This window comes from Petaurus breviceps, unplaced genomic scaffold, assembly GCF_028583685.1.
Source record: "Petaurus breviceps papuanus isolate PSGF00001 unplaced genomic scaffold, PetGlider_PUasm1.0 90750, whole genome shotgun sequence".
In the NCBI taxonomy this organism is placed as follows: Eukaryota; Metazoa; Chordata; class Mammalia; order Diprotodontia; family Petauridae; genus Petaurus; species Petaurus breviceps.
Window position 1 is genome coordinate 9,489,409 of NW_027187335.1, and position 21,147 is coordinate 9,510,555.

The window sequence follows — 21,147 nt, forward strand, 5'->3', positions numbered from 1 at the left end:
CAGCTCCAGTGTCGGGATGACCTGGGGATCAAATCTGGGCTCAGACACTTAGCACCATACCCAGAAATAACTGGCTGTGTAACCTTGAGCAAGTTATTTAACCCCAATTGCTTAAAAAAAAAAAAAGAAAAAGAAAAATGACTCAAGTCAGACACAACTGAAACAAATGAACAACAAAAAATAGCACTTACCTTCCTGAGATTTTGTGATTAAAATAATATTTGTAAAGCACTTCACAAACCCTAAAACACTATGTAAATGCTAGCTGTTATTATAAACCCCTTATTTTACAAAGGAGGAAACAAGCCCACAGGGGCTAAATCTCATCCAGTCACTTATGTCCCTGACTCCAAATCCAGTGCTATCATACATTACACCACAATGCCCTTCCTGTCTTATAAGGTAAAATGGCATTGTCCTTCCATACTTCCATTGCCCAAGGTCACATTATCTTCTTGCCTAAATAGTCTGCTAACTGGTCTCCCAGCTTCCAGTCTCTCCCTTTTCAGGTGTGACAGGGTATAGGATCTTTCTGCTTACTTCAAGAATTTGTCATTGCATTGGCAGGGGCACTCCCCTGATATGAATCACACACATCCCTTCACCTTATTATTCTTCTATCAATTACTGCAATTCATAAGTTCATCACTCTTGTGGCCAAACTTTTGGCAATGAACCATCCTAAAAGAGAGCTGTTGGTCCTCATACAAAAGACATACATTACTGTTTTTTTATTTTTGTTTTGGGTTTTTTTGGGTGGGGGGACTTGGAGGTGATCTTCCTATTACAATACTGTTATTTCACTAGATGGGAAGAACAAATTTAAAATCCAGTTAAGGGGTGGCTAGGTGGCTCAGTTGATAAGAGCACTGGCCCTGAAGTCAGGAGGACCTGAGTTTAAATCTAGCCTCAGACACTTAACATTGACCAGCCCTGTGACCTTGGGCAAGTCACTTAACCCCAACTGCCCTCCAAAAAGGAAAAAAAATCTAATTAAGACAGGAGTCTCTTCATCCAAAATATGGTCCTTGATATATAATCTCAAATCAAACAGCAACAAAAATCATTCTGATGTTCAATGGCTCATAAGAACATTTGTTGAAAAGATTAAATATCGTCCACGAAAGACCTGAATTTCTGACTCTGAGTGCTTTTATATGTCTAATGATGAAACACTGATGTACAGTTATCCCTTGTACATAACAAGAGGTAAGCATGTTCCCACAATCTAGAAAATCCACATAAAATCTTTTGTCCTCCCTTCGTACCAGAGAAGTCTGAATTTTTCTTTTTCCTTTATGGAACATTTACAATATCTTATTATAAAACTTCAGTTGATATATACCATACATGTATTTTACACATTTCTGAATTTCTAAATTTTTTCTGTGTTGTCTGTGGCTTCTACAAAACTGCCCTAAAATACCAATTTAATTTATTACATATCAAAATCTCGATGGGAAAAATCTTGATGTGGAAAGCATAACTATAATTGCTATCTCACAATGTAAGATGGTCACCCCCAAACTGGGAGAAGTACATGCTATTTTAGCTCCATTTGATTTCAAAGGTCCATAGATTCATAGCTAAAAAATATGGAGTCCAGCCTCCCCATTTTGCAGATGTGAGACTCAGAGAGGTTAGATAACCTGTCCAGGATCATGTGGCTAGGCATGTTTTAACCTCAGGTCTAACTCCCAAGTTCAGTATTCTGTCCACTACAGCACCCAGTTCCTGACAAGGTCTCGGATCTCACCCCTTTGTAGATCTGAAGGCCCCAATAATGATCTGATCCCAGACTCTAGAAAGGAAGGTTTGCAGATATGGAGCAAGTTCTTTTCAGCAGTCAACGCACTCAAATTACAGTTTTGGCTTTAGCAATGCCTACAAACTGTATCCCTCTCCCATTAGTCATTTTGCCATCAAAAAACAAAGCAATATAGAAAACACAGAGGCTCTGAATCCATCGCCACTCTTGGTGATACAAAGTATGTGTATCATTAATCTCACCTTCCCATTTGAAGGAGAAATAAGACTGTATGTGAAGAGGGACCAGGGGGTGGTGGATAGCACACTAAATTTAAAATTTAAAAAGATGTGGGTTCAAGTTCCTCTGCAAACACTCACTACCTGTAGAAACCACAGCTAAGACACCAAACCTACCTGCTGTAAAATGAGGGGGTTGAATTTGATGGCCTCTAAGATTTCTTATAACTAGATGTTTTGATGGCTACAATTTTTGTTGTGGACTAAGGACCCATACTAAAACAAGAAAAGGATAAAATTCTTTGTGAGGCAGCCAGGTGGTAGAGTGGATAGACTACTGAACCTGGAAAGCAGGAGAGCTGAATTCAAATCCAGTCTCAGAACTTACTAGCTTTGTGACTCTTACTTAAAAAGTCACTTACCCTGCCTCAAGTTTCCTCATCTATAAAACAAGGATAATAATCATAATAGCACCTATCTCCCAGGACTGTTGTGAGGATCAAATGAAATAATATTTGTAAGGTGGTTAGCCCAGTGGCTGGTACACAGTAGGTGCTAAAATGCTTGTGTATAGTCCCATTTTGAAAGTTTTGTGATTAGATCAGGAAGGCATCATAACAGAGACAAATAGAGAGGGCATCCTAACCGCTACTCTCACAAATCACAAACCATCTAGTCCATTTTCATCCTGTGCTATTTCTATTCTAAAGTGCAGATGATAGTTTAACTCCCCTTTCTACCTTTTCTGTAAAAAATAAGAGTCCTTTCAATGCCCTTGGTTTCCAGAGATTGAAAATTATTGGTAAACAGAAAATTGTTGATAAACGATGTTTCCAAGCCAATACTCCAGGGTTTTAGTGACAGCAACACAAGACAAAGGCAAATAAACTGGTTGGTGACCATCTCAGGAATGAATGATGATTTAGATTGGTCTAAGCACAAGGTGATAGGAAAAAATATCCTAACAGCAACCGAGCAGCTATGCAATCAATTCCACAATCCAATGCTGCCCTCTAGCAACCTAACAGGGAAATAACATGGTAAGTTTACTTAGTATTGTAAATCTGTCAGTAATTTTGGCCATTGAATATGGTGCAGAAAAGGAGGGAGAGGAGAACGGATGGGACAGATATACAGCAAATGAAAAGTTCATTATTGTTCAGTGCTTGTGTTTTCCTAATGCTAGAAGAAGTGCTTTGTGTCCAGTTAGTAAGCACTTAAAATCATTCATTCCTTCCTTCTTGAAAGAATTAGAAAAACTGAGCATTCTAAATGGATCCAAAAAGGTGGCTATATCATGCAGTAAGAGGAAAGGATAACAATCAGTCTAGAGGTGTATTAGTACCCATTGGTCAAGACTGTGTTCACGTTATGGGACCACATTTTAGGAAGAACTTTTAATAAAATGGAGAGAATCCAAAGTGGGTGACCAGTAAGTGCCTCAAGATCATGCCATATCCTTAAGGCTAGGTTAAAGGAAATGGGGATATTTAACCTGGAAATTAGGGGAGATGTGATTGACAGCTGTTGTCCAGCATCCAAAAGGCCGCCATATATAAAAGGGAGACTTCCTCATCTTGGCTGGATCCAGGTGGAAAACCAGAGTATATAAGCTTGATGTGAGCTAAAATATAAAAAGTTATCCTAGTTAGGGGGCAGCCGGGTAGCACAGCGAGTAAGAGCACCGGCTCCAGTGTTGAGAAGACCTAGAGATCAAATCCCAGGCTCAGACACTTAGCACCCACCCAGAAACACCTGGCCGTGTAACCTTGAGCAAGTTACTTAGCCCCAAAATGCTTAGGGGCGGCCAGGTGGCTCAGCAAGTAAGAGCACCCGCTCCAGTGTTGGGATGACCTGGATCAAATCCGGGCTCAGATACTACTCAGCACCACACCCAGAAATAACTGGCCATATAACCTTGAGCAAGTTACTTAACCCAGATTGCTTTAAAAAAAAATTATCCTAGTTATCCTAGAATGTAATGGGCTTCCTCAGGAAGTAACAGGTACCCCCTGCCCCCGCAACCCTCCGCACCCATCCCCAAGATCTTTAAACAAAAGGGTCGATGACCACTTCTAAGAACTGTTGTAGAGTGGATTCTTTTATGAATTAAGAGTACATGGACACTGAGGTCTCTTTCAATTCAAAATTCTGTAATTAAAGACTTACAGGAAAGCTTCCACCATGTTAGGAAATTCTTGTATCTATAGAAAAGATAAAAATAAATCACACAGGATGGTATTCATAAAATTTAAGAGTTTAAAAACCTGGATCAACCTCTTCAGGCCACAGATGTATAAAATGCAGCAAAGAGACATATAGTGACTCTATCTAAGGTCACACAGCCAGTAAGCAATATTGTCAGAATTTAAAATCTCTTAACTTCAAGCTCATCACTTATTTCAAGAAAAGGCATGGACAAGTTAGAATCTGCATAAGGAGGCAGAGCTGCAGACTGACCTATTGAAGTATCAAGGGAGAAAACAAAATGACTATGAGAAATATCATATTACCTCAGTATAACTGTCATTTATTTAACAATAGCCAGCACTTATATAATGCTTTTTTTAAGGTTTGCAAAATGCCTTAAATGTTATCTTAAAGAAGATGGTGGCATAGAAGCAGGAAAACTCCATATGCCCCATCCATAACCACCGCAAATAACTATCAAAAATTACTCTAAACAAACTTTAGGGCTACAGAACCCACAAATTGACAGAAACAAACCTCCTACTGAAGACAGCCAGCAGGAAGGGTCCATTGCAGTGCACTGGATGCTGAGTCCAGCCCCACATGAGCCGTGGCTTTAGCCTCAGGGCAACCATGACCAGAGGGACTTTAGGAGAATGGATCACCAGCAGCCTGGCAGTTTCCAGAATTATCAACCCATAAATGCCAAAGACAAAGTGAGAGGTCAGTTTGGACTTTTTGGGAATGAGGGGTCCAGGAGTGCAGCCCAGGGAGTGCAGTGCAGCCTCTGCCCCCAGAAGTGGCTGAGGTGCAGCAGCTGACACCACATGGCTGCTTCAGAGCTCCCAGCCTGCAGATTGTAGGAGGACCAAGTGACCAGTGTGAGGAGTCATCACTCTTGGTTTAACCTGCTTGGATCTGGATTGCTATCTAGGGTGGAGATTCTACGGTGTGTGACCAATGTGCCAGAGCCAGTGGAGGCTTCTGAGAGGGCACCCAACTAATAGCTCCAGCAGCTGAGAAAACCCCAGCGATTTGGGACAAAGCTCTCTTCTCTGAAAGCAGAGTTCTACTGCTACAAAAAGCTCAAAAGTCAAGTAACTGAGTGGCAACATGAACAAGCAAAGGAAGCAAAGCAAGCACGGCAATCCAACTTTGGATTCCTTTTTTGGGGACAAAAAGGATCTAAGCATGGAGCAAGAGGAAGACAATGAAATCAGAACACCTGCACCAAAAGCTTCCAAGAAAAATATGAACTGATTACAGGCCACAGAGGAGCTTAAGAAGGATTTTGAAAACCAAATAAGAGAAGTAGAGGAAAAATTGGGAAGAGAAATGAGAATGATGCGAGAAAATCATGAAAAGAGAAAACAACCTGACTGAAGAAAATAACCCCTTAAAAAATAGACTAACTCAAATGGCAAAAGAGGCTCAAAAAGGCAATGAGGAAAATTCTGAATGCCTCAAAAAGCTGAATTTGACAGATGGAAAAAGAATCTCAAAAGCTCACTGAACAGAATCATTCCTTCAAAATTAGATTGGAGCAAATGAAAGACAGTGACTTGATGAGAAATCAAGATGCTGTTCAACAGATCCAAGCAAATGAAAAAATAGAAGGCAATGTGAAATATCTCATTGGAAAAACCACTGACTTGGAAAGTAGATTCAGGAGAGATCATTTAAATGCTATCTTAACTGAGACAACAACTCTATGAAGTAGGTATTATTATCATCCTCATTTTATAGGTGAGAAAACTGAGGGTGAGAGGTTAAGAGACTTGCCCAGGGTCATACAAGAAGTTATCTGAGTCAGGATTTGAACTCAGTTATTCCTAACTCCAAGTTCAGCACTCTATCTACTATACCATCTAACAAATAATTTTGGTTTAGGCATTCAAAATCTACTAGCAACTCTTAGTGTTTACTTTCTGGAAACATGAAAAACACCACCATCCTTGCCTTTGCCTTCAAAGACCTTGCAATCTAACAGCGGAGTTAAGATACATATACAAATTAATAGAATAAAAAGTAATGCAACAAGGGCAAAGGAGAAAAGCAGAGAGTATAAGAAGGCAAAGGCAATTCAAAACAAGTAGAAATTGTTTTCATTTGCTGAGGGGGGAAATCAGAGGTTTCAAGGAAATATGAGCCAGCTCATCAAAAGAAAGGATTTCCACAAGTGGGAGGGAGGGAGAGGAGTATATATTCAAGACATGGGTAGATAACTTGTACAAACATTTAGTGAGGGGGAAAAAAGTATATAGTCACAGCATGGGTAGATAACTTGTACAAATGTTTAGAGGGAAGAAAGGACAGGGAAAGATAAGAAAATATCTAGTCATCAAATCTGGCTGGAAAGCAAACTGTATAAAAGTAAATAATGTCAATAAGGTTGGAAATGAAAGTCTGAGGCAGACTGTTAAGAACAAGGTAATGTTTTATCCAACAGCCAGGGGAGTGAGGAAGAAACTGAAAGTTTTTGAGTAGGACATGGCCAGGTTGTACCTAAAAGTTAGGGTGGCATTTTCATGGGAGATGGACTGGAGAGACCAGAAGCAGTGAAACCAGTGAGGAGGCTACTACTGCATAAGCCCAGGTGAGAGGTAATGAACGTCCCAGCCTACTGGGGGTGGTAGGGGATATAAATGATGTCACAAGTACCAGAAAATGATACCAGGTAGAATCAGTAGGACTTAACAATAAAATCTGTGTGGAGGATGTAAAAGGGGAAGATAGTAAACTTGAGGAAGAGGCAAGACTAAAATATAACTTTTATTTCACACTCAGGTGTCATCAACCGAATTAAGGAAATCAGAAGGGATTGTTCCAAGAGAAAGAAGAGATGCAACTGACGATTTAAGCTGGAACCAAGGGAGAAACTAAGCATAGGACCTTAGAGTCATACAGAGAGGTGATTACTGAAACTAGAGAAGTGGGTAAGATTGCCACAGCAAGGGCGGCTAGGTGGCGCAGTGAGTAAAGTGCCAACCCCGGAGTCAGGAGGAACCGAGTTTGGTTTCAGCCTCAGACACTTAACACCCACACACACACAAAAAATTAGCCATGTAACGTTGGGCAAAGTTACTTAACCCCAACTGCCCTTCAAAAGGAAAAAAAAAAAGATTGCCACAGCAAAGTCAGCAGAAAAGAACAGTATTACAGAAGCCAAGAGGCCAAAGTATCCTAGAAGAGGTCGAATGGCCAAAAAGGCAAGAAAGATGAGAACTGGGAAAAGGATACTGGATTTACTAATTGAAGGGTCAATGAGTGTAATTTCAATAGCATATCGTGGTAGGGGACACCACAAAGAGTGAGAGGCTACTAATGTGAGAAAGTATCTGAGCCGGAGAAGAGATTTTTAATACAGAAAGCCCTGATATGATTACAAGCAGAAGAAAAAGGGTTAACAAAGAGAGAAACTGAAGGTGAAAAGATAACAGAAAATAATACAGGGAGCAAGATTCCTAAGGAAATGGGAAGGAAGATGATGAAGGGCCCAAGTGGAAGGGTTAGTTTTTATAGAGAAGAGGGCTACCTCATGCTATAAGACTGAAATAAAAGATGATAGGCTGGAAGAGTGCAGAACCTTAGAGGTATGGTGTATGGGAGATGAGGGAGCTCATGATGGATGGCCTCAATCTCCTCAGTAAAATAAGAGGTAAGGTCATCTGAGAAAAAGGAGGTTAGAGTAGGGGTCTTGAGGAAAATCAATCATTCAAAAAGGAAGGAAAATACTAGGCAGAATTAACTGTATGGTGAGACTTTTGCTTATATTATTCTTGAATACAAGCAGGTGTTTCTATTCTCTCAAATTCAGAGATTTGAAATGTATACAGCAAAAATAATAAAGGAGGGAGATGACACATCTGCAGACTAAGTCACTGTGATTAAGACAACACTGCTATTAAACAAACAAGTTGTTTTATTAATTTATCTTTCTTTTTTTTGCTTTCTGGAGGGCAACTTGGGTTAAGTGACTTGCCCAAGGCCACACAGCTAGTTTTTGTGTTAACTGTCTGAGGCCACATTTGAAGTCAGGTCCTCCTGACTCCAGGGCCGGTGCTCTATTCACTGCACCTCCTAGCCGCCCCCATCTTTCTTTTATTAACATATATTTATAAAACAGTAAAAAAAAAAAAAAAAAGGTATCAGCAAGAACTTCTTTTGTGATTTAACTGGATCTGAGGAAAAAAAACAAGAGATGATAGTGAATTAATTTATGTTGGTGATCAATAATATATATTATATAATATATAATAATAACTCATTCTAGAACCTTTCCCTGATCCTTCCAGATGAAAGTGTTTTGTCTTTGGTCACACTTTCCTAGATTGCTCTGAATCCATTTCCCTGCCCTCGCCCCCAAAACACACACACACACACACACACACACACACACACACACACACACACAACCCCAACCACCTTGGTGCATGTCATATCACCCCTAGTAGATTCTAAGCTCCTTGATGAAAATGACTATTAATGACATCCAGACTAAATGCTTAAGAAATGTCTACTGAATTGATTAAAATGATGAGCTTTCCTCCCTGTTGTCACTTTAAATGTCTGCTGTAGGGACCATTATTACATTGCTCTTCCCTGAATATGCTGTTATTTCTAAAGGGGAAACACCAAGGCACTAGTGACCTGTGGGCAGCCAAAGTTGCTCAACACAAAAAGGTTGAAAACCCCAATGTTCTCAATTTTTTACTCTACTTAATTTCTTCTGAGCCCTATGCTCTATGCACCAGTGCCAATTACTATGAGCTGTGTAATTATTCCATTGTTCATAATGACATTTTGATTTCATCTAATCAAAAGACAAGTTGCCACAGCAACATGCTAAATGGCTAATCTGTAGCACTGGCCACCTTTCGGTAAAACATCCCATCATTTACAGAATCAATTTAAAAGGGCCCTACCGTAACTGCCCACAGATTCCTAATATAAGAATACCTTCTACAAAATCAGTTTAAATTCCTAAAATTTCAAACTGGAAAAGATCTTAAATTTCTCCTCCTTTTTAAAGATAAGGAAAAAGAGCGCCAGAGAATGGCAGGTCTTCTCCATGATCCCACAGGTAAGAAATAGCAAAGCCAGGATTTGAACCCAAATCCTGTGCTTTCAAGCCAGGACTCTGTCTCTCTAGGACAAAATGCTAAATCTTAGAAGCCTAGACACAGAGCTGGAGGGATGCAGACATTGTACAGATGAGGACACTGAAGCCCAGGAACGTAAGTTGACTTGTACATGTTATACAGCTTGCACCACAGAATTAAAAGAGCACATAGAAATCATCTAATTCACTACCCTTATTTCACAGGAATCTGAAGCTTAGAGAAATAATGTTATTTGCCCAAAGTTTCAAACTTAGGTTTTCCATTACCCCACACTGCCTCTCCTGAAAAGTGGCAGCATAGCTTATGTGTGAATACCTCTAGTGATAAGATACTCAACATGAACCTGATACATTGTTAAGACAGCTTTAGCTAGTCTTCTATCTCCTAAACGTCCAACCATCAATCCTTATTCTGAACTCTGGAGTTACATAAAGGTTTACTCCCCTTCTCAAAAATCTGACGATAATACGTAGTCTTCTGAGCTAAACATCCCTGGTTCCTTCATCTATTCCCCATATGACAAGGGTTACATTCTCACAATTTTAGCCACTCAGCTGGGTGGCATGAAAAAGAATGCATGACTAGAGTACAAGTTTGGCCTCAGACACTTATTTGCTCTGTGCTCCTAGGAAAGTCACTTAACCTTGGTTTCCTCATGTATAAAAATGGGGACAATAATAGTACCTACCCCCCAGGGTTGTTGAGAGAAGCAAAGGAGATAATAGTTGTAAAGTGCTTTAGCACAGGGCCTGGAACCTAGTAGTTGCTATGTTAATGTTAGCTATTACTATTATTATCATTATCATCATCATTATTATTATATTAACATCCTCATAAAATATCATGCCAATAACTGAATGCGATACTGTAAGTAATCCAATCAAAAGAGCACAAGATGATTCTTTCCCATGGCAATAGTTTATATAGTTTATGATCAACTTTCCTTACAAGCCTGTGAGGCAAAGAGTACAAACACTTACCTCATTTTACAAAGGAAAAAATAGAGGTTCAGGGAGAGTAAAGCTAGTAAATGCCCCAGTCTGGATTCAAACCCATGATTAACCCCAAGTCTATTGATGTTTCTACCACACCAGTCTTTTGTAATCTGCAGATGATTTCCAATGTACTGTGTTTCCCCGATAACAAGACCTATCCCGAAAATAAACCCTCCCCTTACTGTGTAAGATTCCTCTAAAATCAGCCCTCCCCCGAAAATAAGCCCTATTGAGATTGCTACTGTAGTGAAGGTGATCCCCTGTGCTACATGCTACATTACGGTACCCTCTGTATGCACCGTACCCCCCCCCCCCGAAATGCACACGTGCTCCGAGCTGCATCCAATCAGAGCTGCAGCAGTGAGAGCATCATCCTGTTCTTTATTGAATTCATTATTGAATAAAGGTACATTTTTTTGTTCACATTTACCTGTTTATTAAAATTGCTGTCAATGTTTATTAAAATAAGCCCTCCCCTGAAAATAAGCCCTCTGGTGTTTTTCTGTCCAAAAATTAATAAGACAGTGTCTTATATCGGGGAAACACGGTATTGTTCCAAGGTTATTTTGAGCAAAGTAACTCACCTCTTCCTTCTCTATTTCCTATACCTTCAAAATAAGTAGCTCCTCCCAAATGTAGATGAAATGCACCCCACTCACATCCATTCATCAAAGAATTCAAATTCCTTTGTCCTTCAATGGCAAAGAACATAACCTTAGGCCCAAAGGAGTTTTAACAAAAACGTTTCTTACCTGCAACAACCCTCCTCAGAAGTCTGAATAATGGTGCAACCTGCAAACAATAAGAGAAGGAGTTAGTCATTTCACAAAGTATTACAATTCCTGTTTCAATCAGAACTCAGAAACTTTCCACTGCGCTTGGAGCAGACTCATTCTTCTTTCACAGAAGAACATTAAGCAAAAATGTCAGCATATATACTATCTGATGACTTAAGTCACTTGGAACCTAGTCCAGATAACTCACAGGTGGGGAGCAAACTAGAACATAAAAATGGAAAAGGGTTTGCTATGTGACAATAATGTTGCAGCAATTCAAAACACCTGCTGAACACATCTTTAGTGTAGAATGTTTAATGTAGAATGTTCTGTAGCCTACATTTCAGATCAATGGCAATTTCAGTTTCCACAGAAAAAGGTTACAGAGATTTTATTACATAAACAGGAACTATGGAAAAAAAACAAAATACTTAAATATAAACTAGAATCAATTTCATCCTATAGATTCGGAGTATAAACAGAAGCTAGAGAAAATGTTCAGAAGCCAATAAAAATTCAAACAGAACCTTCACTGATGAAATGGCATTGTTTTCTAACCAAGATATTTTTTCAAATAATAAGTGTTCTTTTTTTAATTAATCTGTCCCTTCCATTACCACCACCACCTACCACTGAGCAAATTTCTTTTAAAATCTCTGTCACAAATCCATCAATTCATAGCTAATACAGCCCAGCAAAACCAATTCACACAACAAATATGTTCAAAAGCATATGTGCCCTCCGTCACTCTTTTGGACTCATGCTTGATCACTGCATTGGTCAGAGTTCAGAAGCTGTTTTTATTTTTATAAATGTATAAGCATTTTAAAATTAGTCTCCTAAAAAAATCTCCTCCCCTCTCCCCAAATATACCAAGCAAAACATTTTTTTCAAAACTGAAAAAAAATTTTCATTACATATGCCCAAAATCTTTTTTCAAAACCAAAAAAAAATTTTCATTACAAATTCCCTCATTAGCCATGTCCAAAAAGGCATATCTCTCTTTCTGGATCTTAAAATCACCACCTCTCTTTCAAGAAATAAGGGGTATTTCAACCTCATCCTTTACCATTGTGTTAACCAGAGATCTACACTTCTTCAAAGCTATTTTTCTCTACATTATCACTGTATAAACTGTTATCCTAGTTCTGCTAATTTTGCTTTTAATCTGCTCATAAAGATCTCCCTAGTTTCCTCTAAAATTGTTCACTTCATCACTTCTTATGGCACAATGATATTCCATTAAACTCATATACTACAATTTGTTCAGCCATTCACCAAGAGGACGATGCCCCTTTAGTTACCAATTTCAGGGCTACTACGAAAAGAACTGCTATATGTACAAAAAAATTTTTTTCTTTCTTTGATTTCTTTGGTTCCTAAGCTCAGTATTGTTATACAATATAGGTAGATTTATTTCACACTCTACACATAAGTGCTGAAGTTATCATTTCAATAAAATTTTTAGTTGACTTTCTAGGGCTCTCTAAGTATACCATCCTAATCATCCATTTTTTAAAAAATGACAATCTTGTTTTCTCTTTGACTATGATTGTTCCCTCAACTTATTTTTCTGTGATAGCTGGGCATTTCCAGCACTGTTTCTAGCACTGTTAAAATAGTAGCGGTGATTATTAGCATCATCCTTGCTTTATCTCTAATCTTACAGGAAAAGCCTTTAATTTTTCTCTATTACATATAATGTTTGCTCTAGAATTTAGATAGATAATATTTACTGTATTAGGGAAAGGTCCATTTACTCCTATGATTTCTAATTTTTAACAGAAATGAGTGCTACATTTTGTCAAAGAAAGTCTTTTCTGTATCCAATGATATAATTACATGTTTTTGATTACTTATGTCAGTAACACAGCTTACTGCATATATAATCTTCTTTATGCTGAATCAACTTTCCTGGTACAAACCCAACCTAATCATAGCATATAAACTAATATGTTGTTTTAGCCTACTTGCTAATATTTTATTTAACATGTTTGCATTTCAATGTTCATTATGGATATCAGTCTGTATTTTTTTTTTCTGTTTGTCTCTCCCAACTAAGATATTTTTTAAATATCCCATTTTGGAATCAAAGTTATAGGATCACTGATTTTCCTAAACTAGCTTTTGGCCCCCTTTAGAATTACAACAATAAGCCACATTACAATCTCCTACATTCTCTTTACAGGGATGGAATACCTCCAAAAACTCTTAAAATATTCCTTTTTCTAATTTGCAGAGTTGCAGATTGTTTGAAAATATTCATTCTACAATGATTCACCAATAAGCACTTATTAAGTTCTTACTATGTGCTAGAGGAAGGAAGGAAAGGAAGGAAAAAAAGGAAGGAAGGAGGAAGGGAGGGAGAGAAGGAAGGAGGAAGGGAGGGAGAGAAGGAAAGAAGAAGGAAGTCCTCCTGCTTTCATGTAGCTTACACTGGGGGAAAATATGCACACGTGTAAGTTGAATACAAAATATAAAAATGTTGATACAAGGTCATTTGGAATGGACGATGAGACAACAGTAGAGCAGATTAGGAAAAGTCTCATGTAAGAGATGGCATATGAGCTAAACTCTGAAGGAAACCAGAGATTCTAAGAGGTAAAATGAGAAACACCATCCAAAATATAGAGATGAGCAACAGAATGCCACATGTGAATAATAGCACATAGGCCAATTTATCTAGAAGGCAGAGCAAATAAAAGGGAATAAGCCTAGAAAAGCAGTCAAATTGTGAAGGTATTTAAATGCCAGAGAAGTATGTATTTTGTTCTTTAATATCCAGGAATGAAGAAAGGAGGCTAAGTACTCATAGATGTTCTGGTGAAAGCTGTTTAGTTCTCTCTAAAGAATATCTATGTCTTCTGACCTTCAGGCAATTAAACCTGGTATATTCTTGGGTTTCCAGCTAATATATGTGGGAAGCATAAAATGGGCCGAGCATACAAGTTTTCATTCCCCTTGAAATTAGCCATCATTAAGGCTTTATACGTGCAAATAATCTTAATATGTTAAATAAAACCTGATTTTTACAGAGTATTACATGTTCAGGTCAACTTAATAAAATATTTATTAAATACCCACTGCTTAAAGAATACTGTGCTAAGCTCTAGTGAGTCATGAAGTTTAGATAAGACATAGTTCTTGCCCTAATGGAGGCAAGACAAGGGATATGGACTCAGACAGTTAAGAGTACAAAAAATATATGACAACTGAAAAAACAATGTGCTATAGGGATACTCTAAAAAGAAAGGTCATTACCAATTGGGGTTAAAGGAACAAGGGAATGTGGTACATTGGGAAAACCTTAGACATAGGTTCAAGTCCTTTTTTTACTACTTATCACCAACTAACTTACAAAGGAACCTAGAGCAACACTTTATGCCTTCAGGTTGCTTTGAACATGGCTGACTTGGTCAATATCAACACTGGTGAATCAGAAGCACACATTCTGAGTGAAAGGTAATCAGCTAGTAAATTGCAAGGGCCCTCTCATGAAAGATTTGGGGTCTATTGCCCACGCTCCCTGCCTTCATGGGCATTCACAATGGGAAGCATTTCACAAGCACTCAAGCCACAGTTCCCACTTCTGGAATTTTGGTATTTTGGTTCTCTTTTATAAATGACACATTAAACTTCCCTGCCAATAAAAAACATAGTATGGAGCATAGCTAAAGTCAGATGTCATAATCTGAACACGAGACAACCTATCAAAGACCAAGTATGCTAACTGGTATCCTTCACCCCCTGCTTTCAAATGTAGTCTGCTATGAGTGAATCTTTAAGCCTTTTAAAGTCACATCTTACCTATACAATAAGGCTTTGCCCTTGTTGTTCCCCAGTGCAAAATATCCACTTCTAGGAGAGAAGTCCAATGTTTGAGTGAGGAAAATCTGCTTTATTCTATTCATAGGGAAGTTTAAGAATACTGTACAGGAAGGTAGATGAACCTGCAGGAGATAATAAAATTACCTTAATAACAGCAAGAATTGGAAAATCTTTGCAATTTTAATGTTCATTTGAACAGTGGCTAAAAAACTAACTGATTAAACCTTACATTACATATAGTACTCCAAATGAAGTAATGTTCCTACATTAAAACTAGATTTGGGTTTTATTTGATTTGTAATTTAACACAACTCAGCCAACTTTAAATTTTGAGGAAAAATTTAAATATGCTTACAGATTTTAACCTAGGATACCAGGATGTAGAGAACATAGAGGAGAGCCAACGGTACTATCTATATTCATAAGGAATTGGCCTTAAATCATGAAACTCAACTCAAATCCAACAAGAATTTACTGAAGGAATAATCACGTACCAGACTCTCTGATAATGTGATGATAATGATGACGAGGGATCATGCCAGTTTGCTACAAGAACGCTAACTGCAAACAGCAACCTCCTAATATTATGGAGATAATTATGGGAGATTGTACATGCCAAAAATGCCAACATAATTAACACGGAATCTTTCAAAATAATCTGAGTATTTTTCTCACATCTAACTTGATTTGTAAATATGTGAAATACCCTTTTGGTCCCAGATTAGGATAAGTCATGAGAACCTGATGTATGCAATGACTAAACAAATATTTATGTTTTCTCCTATTACCACAGGAGAGTCACAGCATATCTGAAGATAGGGCAAGGTTGAATCACAAATGCTGTTATCCCCAGCAGCTGAATTTTATTTACTGCCATGGCCTATTCTGTATTATCTTCCTCCTTCCTACTACTCCCTCCACAATACAGATCAGAGAGACATACACTTGAACAACTTAGCTCAGAGATAAATGTATATGGACAAACATATACACAAATTTTATTCAGTGATTTCCCTCGACAATTTGTCAGCTTTCACTTAATACAGTCACATGTTTAGAGATATGACTGTATACCATAATAACATCAAGGTTATTTTCAGTGTAGTGCTAGTTAAAACACATTACACTGTTTAGTTTACTTAATTAAACTCTCTGCCCAGACATTTATCAGACTTAATCTGAGTAGCTGACTATGAGAAAATGTAAAGAATTTATAGGGAATGTTCGCATTAGAATATCAGACATGTTCACTTAATTCTAACTCTATGCCAATTTTTCCTGCAGAGCATGTTGCTAATGCTAAGTGCATTCACGCTCAGAGGGTTTGGATCCATAAAGAAGTTGGTAAGTCTCAAATCTGACTTTTGCTAGAGTTCTTAAACTCTATTTTCTCTCCAGATTCCTTGAGCAACTAGCCTGAATGTCAAAAACATTTTATAAAAACAATCAACTACCTGGGTACCTATGTTAATGAGTGCTAATGACAGAAAATGCAAAAATTATTTGTATTTTCTTTAGAGATGTATATGATTTGAGGGATGTTAGGAGATTTAATTCCCTAATTACGGTTTGCTTCTGATTGCAGCAAAATTAGTTGGACTTTCTCCAAATAGATACCAGCCAAGAAGAGTGAAGGTGAACAGTGAAGTACATATAATGGTTAAACGGGAAAAACAGACCAGAATTAATGATCTACCATAGGGGTCAAATAATAAAATTGTCTATTAATTTGTTTTGCTTCCATAACACTTGCCATCTAACAATCAAGTGAATTATGCACATTAACTTTCTTTTTTTAATATACTTTATTTTAACATGCATTTTTAAAAATTTTCAGTTCCAAATTCTCTTCCTCCATCTAGCTCCTACCCCACCCATGAGAAGGCAAGCAATATTAATATACATGATATACATTAACTTTCATACCACAACTCTCGATTTATTTTCTGTAAACCTTTTGAACCAGAATATGGATAGTTCAATCCTTCTACCTGACCTGAATGATTTCTTAAAGAATCAAGGCAGCTAGGTGGTGCAGTGAATAGAGCACCAACCCTGGAGTCAGGAGGACTTGAGTTCAAATCTAGCCTCAGACACTTTACACAAAAACTAGCTGTGTGACCCTGGGCAACTCACTTAAACCAACTGCCCTGCAAAAAGGGAAAAAAAAATCTTAAAGAAAGGAAGTTTTAATCAGTCCCTTTCTCATTTTAAGTACAAAGATCAACCCCAATTTGAATTTATTTAATTTTCCAACTAACACATTTTAAGGAACACAGTTGGAGTAAGGCTTAGAGACTTCCCCTAAGTTAAAAGCTTAAGGACAAACCCAGAGAAAGTTCTGGCCAATTTTTGCCAGAGGATAGAGCCTATGCCTTCTTGGGTCAATAAATCCAACAGAAAGTATCAGTGTTCAGATGATGAAGCCCTGCACACTGTGAGATCCAGGTCATTGAAATTCATTGAAATGACATCTTCTAGACTAGGAAGTTAAGAAGCTAGAATTCTTGGCCACATCATACAGCCATTTACCTGTGTTTAGGTTTTTGTTTGTTTTTTTGTTTTATTTTTTATTTCAGGGAGTCAGGGAGAGTGGTTGGGAAGTTTGCGCATTTTTTTTATGTTAAAACCTTCTGACCAAAAATGTAAGCACCAAATTGGCTCATTGAATAAGTGATTTTAATTAATTTTAAAAGCTTTGCTTCCCAGGGCGGCCAGGTGGCGCAGTAAGAGCATTGGCCCCAGAGTCGGGAGACCTGGGTTCGGTTCCAGCCTCGGATACTTGGCAGCCACACAAAAATAACTGGCCATGTAACCTTGAGCAAGTTATTTAAACCCAATTGCTTTAAAAAAAAAAAAAAAAAAAAGCTTTGCTTCCCATTGTGGATTTTTTTAGATCCTAACCACTGAAAGCATTTTTAAAGACTCCTGACCATTTTAGTAATAACCATTTGTGATATCCTTCAATGCAACCTGTTGCTGTGTTACTACAACTTGTCTGAAGCCAACTATTTGATTTGGATAGAAATCTGTCTTCCTCTACCCCTACTCCATTATATGCCTCAAATTAAAAGCTGTGATTGTAGATTTAATTAAAGGGATCCTGATAAAGCTTTGATGATTATGATCCAGGAAGTTCCTTTCCACGACAACACTATTATTATCATAACAATTAGGTTTTCTAGAATCAAATGTCCACAAATGAAGTCTACTCCATATGTGGATGCCTACAACTTAATGGATGAAAAAGTCCTACAGTCGTTTTCTCTGTTCAATATACCAAGTTCCAAATAATTACACTTCTATGTTTCCTACTGGTATAATGTCTTGGATTTATATACATTACTTTGTAGTAAGATAATAGAAAAGTCTGCATCATTTTAAAGTGATTTTATATAATGGGGTCCAACAACTAACTTAACACTCTTTCACTGATATATCAGGACAATGACGTCCTTGGTTCCTTTTCATTGGACATTAACTATTTTTTTAAATAACAAAGCTATTTTTAAAATGGCTATTTTAAAAATAAATATCCCTACCATTTTCCCACAATCACAAACCAGTGCACTTTCATGACCACTAAGGAAAACCAGGAAGAACACTGGTTACATATATTTCAGAATACATTCTGTGAACATCAGATCCCAAAGTTTCCTGAAAAAATATGCTACCATCAAAAAAATGAAAAGTCATCTAAATGCTATAGAACAACACAAATTTGTGAAATAGATTTTCTTTAAAAGCAGTAATGAGTTTTATCCTTCCTCATCTATTTGACTGTATCACTGTTAGAAAAATGACACACATATCAAAATTTATTATTTTTCCATAATGTATTAAATTTCTAAAGCTAGCAATGTAAGAATTTCCTTTCACCCTACTAAGACCACAGACTCAAAGATGTAGGGAAGGAATTCAGGAAAGAAACTGTAGAGGAAGGAATTATAAGCTATATATTTCCCTTATACACTTGAAGGGGAAAAACACCCTCAAAGAATTTCAAGACAAAGAATGGCAATATAAATATTCATTTTTTTTTAAAACAGGGAAAAATTCATTTATATATATATTCATCTAAACTGAGAGTGAAGATGCAGCTTTGCCAAAAGTATGATCCTAACATCTGGACATACCTGGGTACTAAGGTAAGGTCCAAAATCTGGGAAGTCTCCAGACTAGGACCTTTTCCCAGTCACTCAACAGACATTTATTAAGCATCTGTTATGTGACAGGCCTATGTCTAGGTGCAGAGGGTACAGTTTCACACACTATGTCAAGTGATGCCAAGATATGGCAAGTATGCCTTCATATTTCTTTTTTAAACCAATATTTTCTTTTCCAATCTCCTTTTCAAATCTTTAAGTTGGATTAAGAGCTATTATGAACACTATAAAGAAAAGGTTAAGAAAATTACCAATCTAGTAGCTTCGTTTGCTTCACTAGAAGCTATAGCTAGAATTTCTGTGGTAGGATTGAAGGCCATAGAAGTAACGCCAGTAACCAAATTCATTATAGCTTTTATTGGCTTCGGGTTAGTTTCTCGGAGACAAGTATCTTGGTTATAGATATTTACCACACCAGAACTGGAACTATGAAAGAAAAAGGAAAAACAAAGCAAATATCAGACTCAGATCATCCAGAAGAGCACAGTAAGAATTTTCACAACCTATATGAACACAAATAGATATAAATGGATATTGTCATTCACAAAATCTTTGAGAAACTGGGACCTATTCATATATATTTGAACACTAATTTAAAGTTTTAGAAGGTTAAGTACCATTAAACTTTTTTTAGTTCTACAAAGTTCAACTAAACTATCCGTAGATAAGACCTCAAATATTTTTTGATGATCAAGATGTTCAGAAAATGGAAGAGATAAACCCCATATTTTCACACATTCATTAATCATGAGAAGGAAAAAGGTTAGTTTTGCATATTAAAAAGCAACAAAACCAATCAGGTGCTAATTAAATCAAAAGCATTTACATTAAGTCTAAAGTAGGAAATTCTTATCTTTTTTTCTGCAATTGGGGAATCCCAAAAAGACTCCAAGAACCTTGAATAGCAGCATTTTCCACCCCTGGTCCCACTTCCTGCTCAACACTCACAGCCTCATTCAGAGAATCAACCCTACAGAGTAGCAGGTAGTGGGAATTTGCCAGCCACAAAGGTAATACTGTGTGGCAAATGTGCAGGTTCTATTTTGGAAAGCCTTATAGGTATAGTACGTGTAGTTAAGAATAAGAGACAAGAGAATGGCTAGGTGGCGCAGTGAATAGAGCACCCTAGAGTCAGGAGGCCCTGAGTTCAAATGCAGCCTCAGACACTTAACACACATACAAAAAAACTAGCTGTGTGACCTTGGGCAAGTCACTTAACCTCAATTGCCCTAACTTCCCCCCTCCAAAAAGCAATAATAATAATAATAATAATGAAGAATAAGAGACAAGAGCTGTATAAATAAATAGTTTTCAAAAAAGGAAATTCAAGTTATCAACAACCATATAAAAAGATTCTCCAAACTCCTAATATTAGTCAATTAAAATAACTCTGAGGTTCACATAACAAGTTAACAAAGATAACAAATATGGAAAAGAACAGTTACTGGAAGATTTTTAAGAGGAGAAATCACTGATGCACTGTTGGTAGACCAATTATTCTCAAAAGCAATTTAGAGGTATAGCCAAAATGTCACTAAACTATTCATACCATTTGATCCAGTGATATTACTATTAAGCACAGATTCTAAAGAGGCAAAAAAAAAAAAAAAAGAGGAAACACAAAAATATTTATAGTAGCACTTTTGTTGAAGCAAAGAACTAGAAATAATGTGAATTCCAATCAAACTGATAATGGCTGAATTAATTATGGTATATAAGCATAATGGAATATTACTGCATCGTAAAATATGACAAAAGGAACAGTTTCAGAGAAGCCTAGGATAACCAGTGTAAGTAGAACAAAGTGAAGTGAGTAGAACCAGAACAATTTGTACAATAATTACTATATTATAAAAGAATGCTGTTAAAGAATTCTGATCAACACAATGACCAAGGATCCACAAGACTGATGACAGCATGTTTCCCATTTCTTGGATGAGAGGTGACATAACCAGAGATACAGAATGAGACATGCATTTTCAGAGTCAGTGGGTGTTTCCAGCACTGTATCTCCAACTGCCCTTTGGATGTCTCTTACTAGATATCTCAATTATCTTAAACTCAATACGTCCAAAACTGAACT

General features: G+C 37.3%; 1 protein-coding gene across 1 annotated transcript in view; it reads right to left on the minus strand.

Annotated features, from left to right (window-relative positions):
- Positions 1-8,078: 8,078 nt before the first annotated feature.
- The window catches only part of UTP18 (UTP18 small subunit processome component), a 44,903-nt gene continuing 31,834 nt past the window's right edge, over positions 8,079-21,147 (minus strand). The window contains exons 11-14 of the mRNA XM_069067502.1: positions 19,316-19,490; positions 14,878-15,020; positions 11,047-11,086; positions 8,079-8,357 (exon numbers count right to left, since the gene is read on the minus strand). Coding sequence (XP_068923603.1) covers positions 11,062-11,086; positions 14,878-15,020; positions 19,316-19,490 — 343 coding nt within the window. The 3' untranslated portion in view covers positions 8,079-8,357; positions 11,047-11,061. The remainder of the gene's footprint in view (positions 8,358-11,046; positions 11,087-14,877; positions 15,021-19,315; positions 19,491-21,147) is intronic.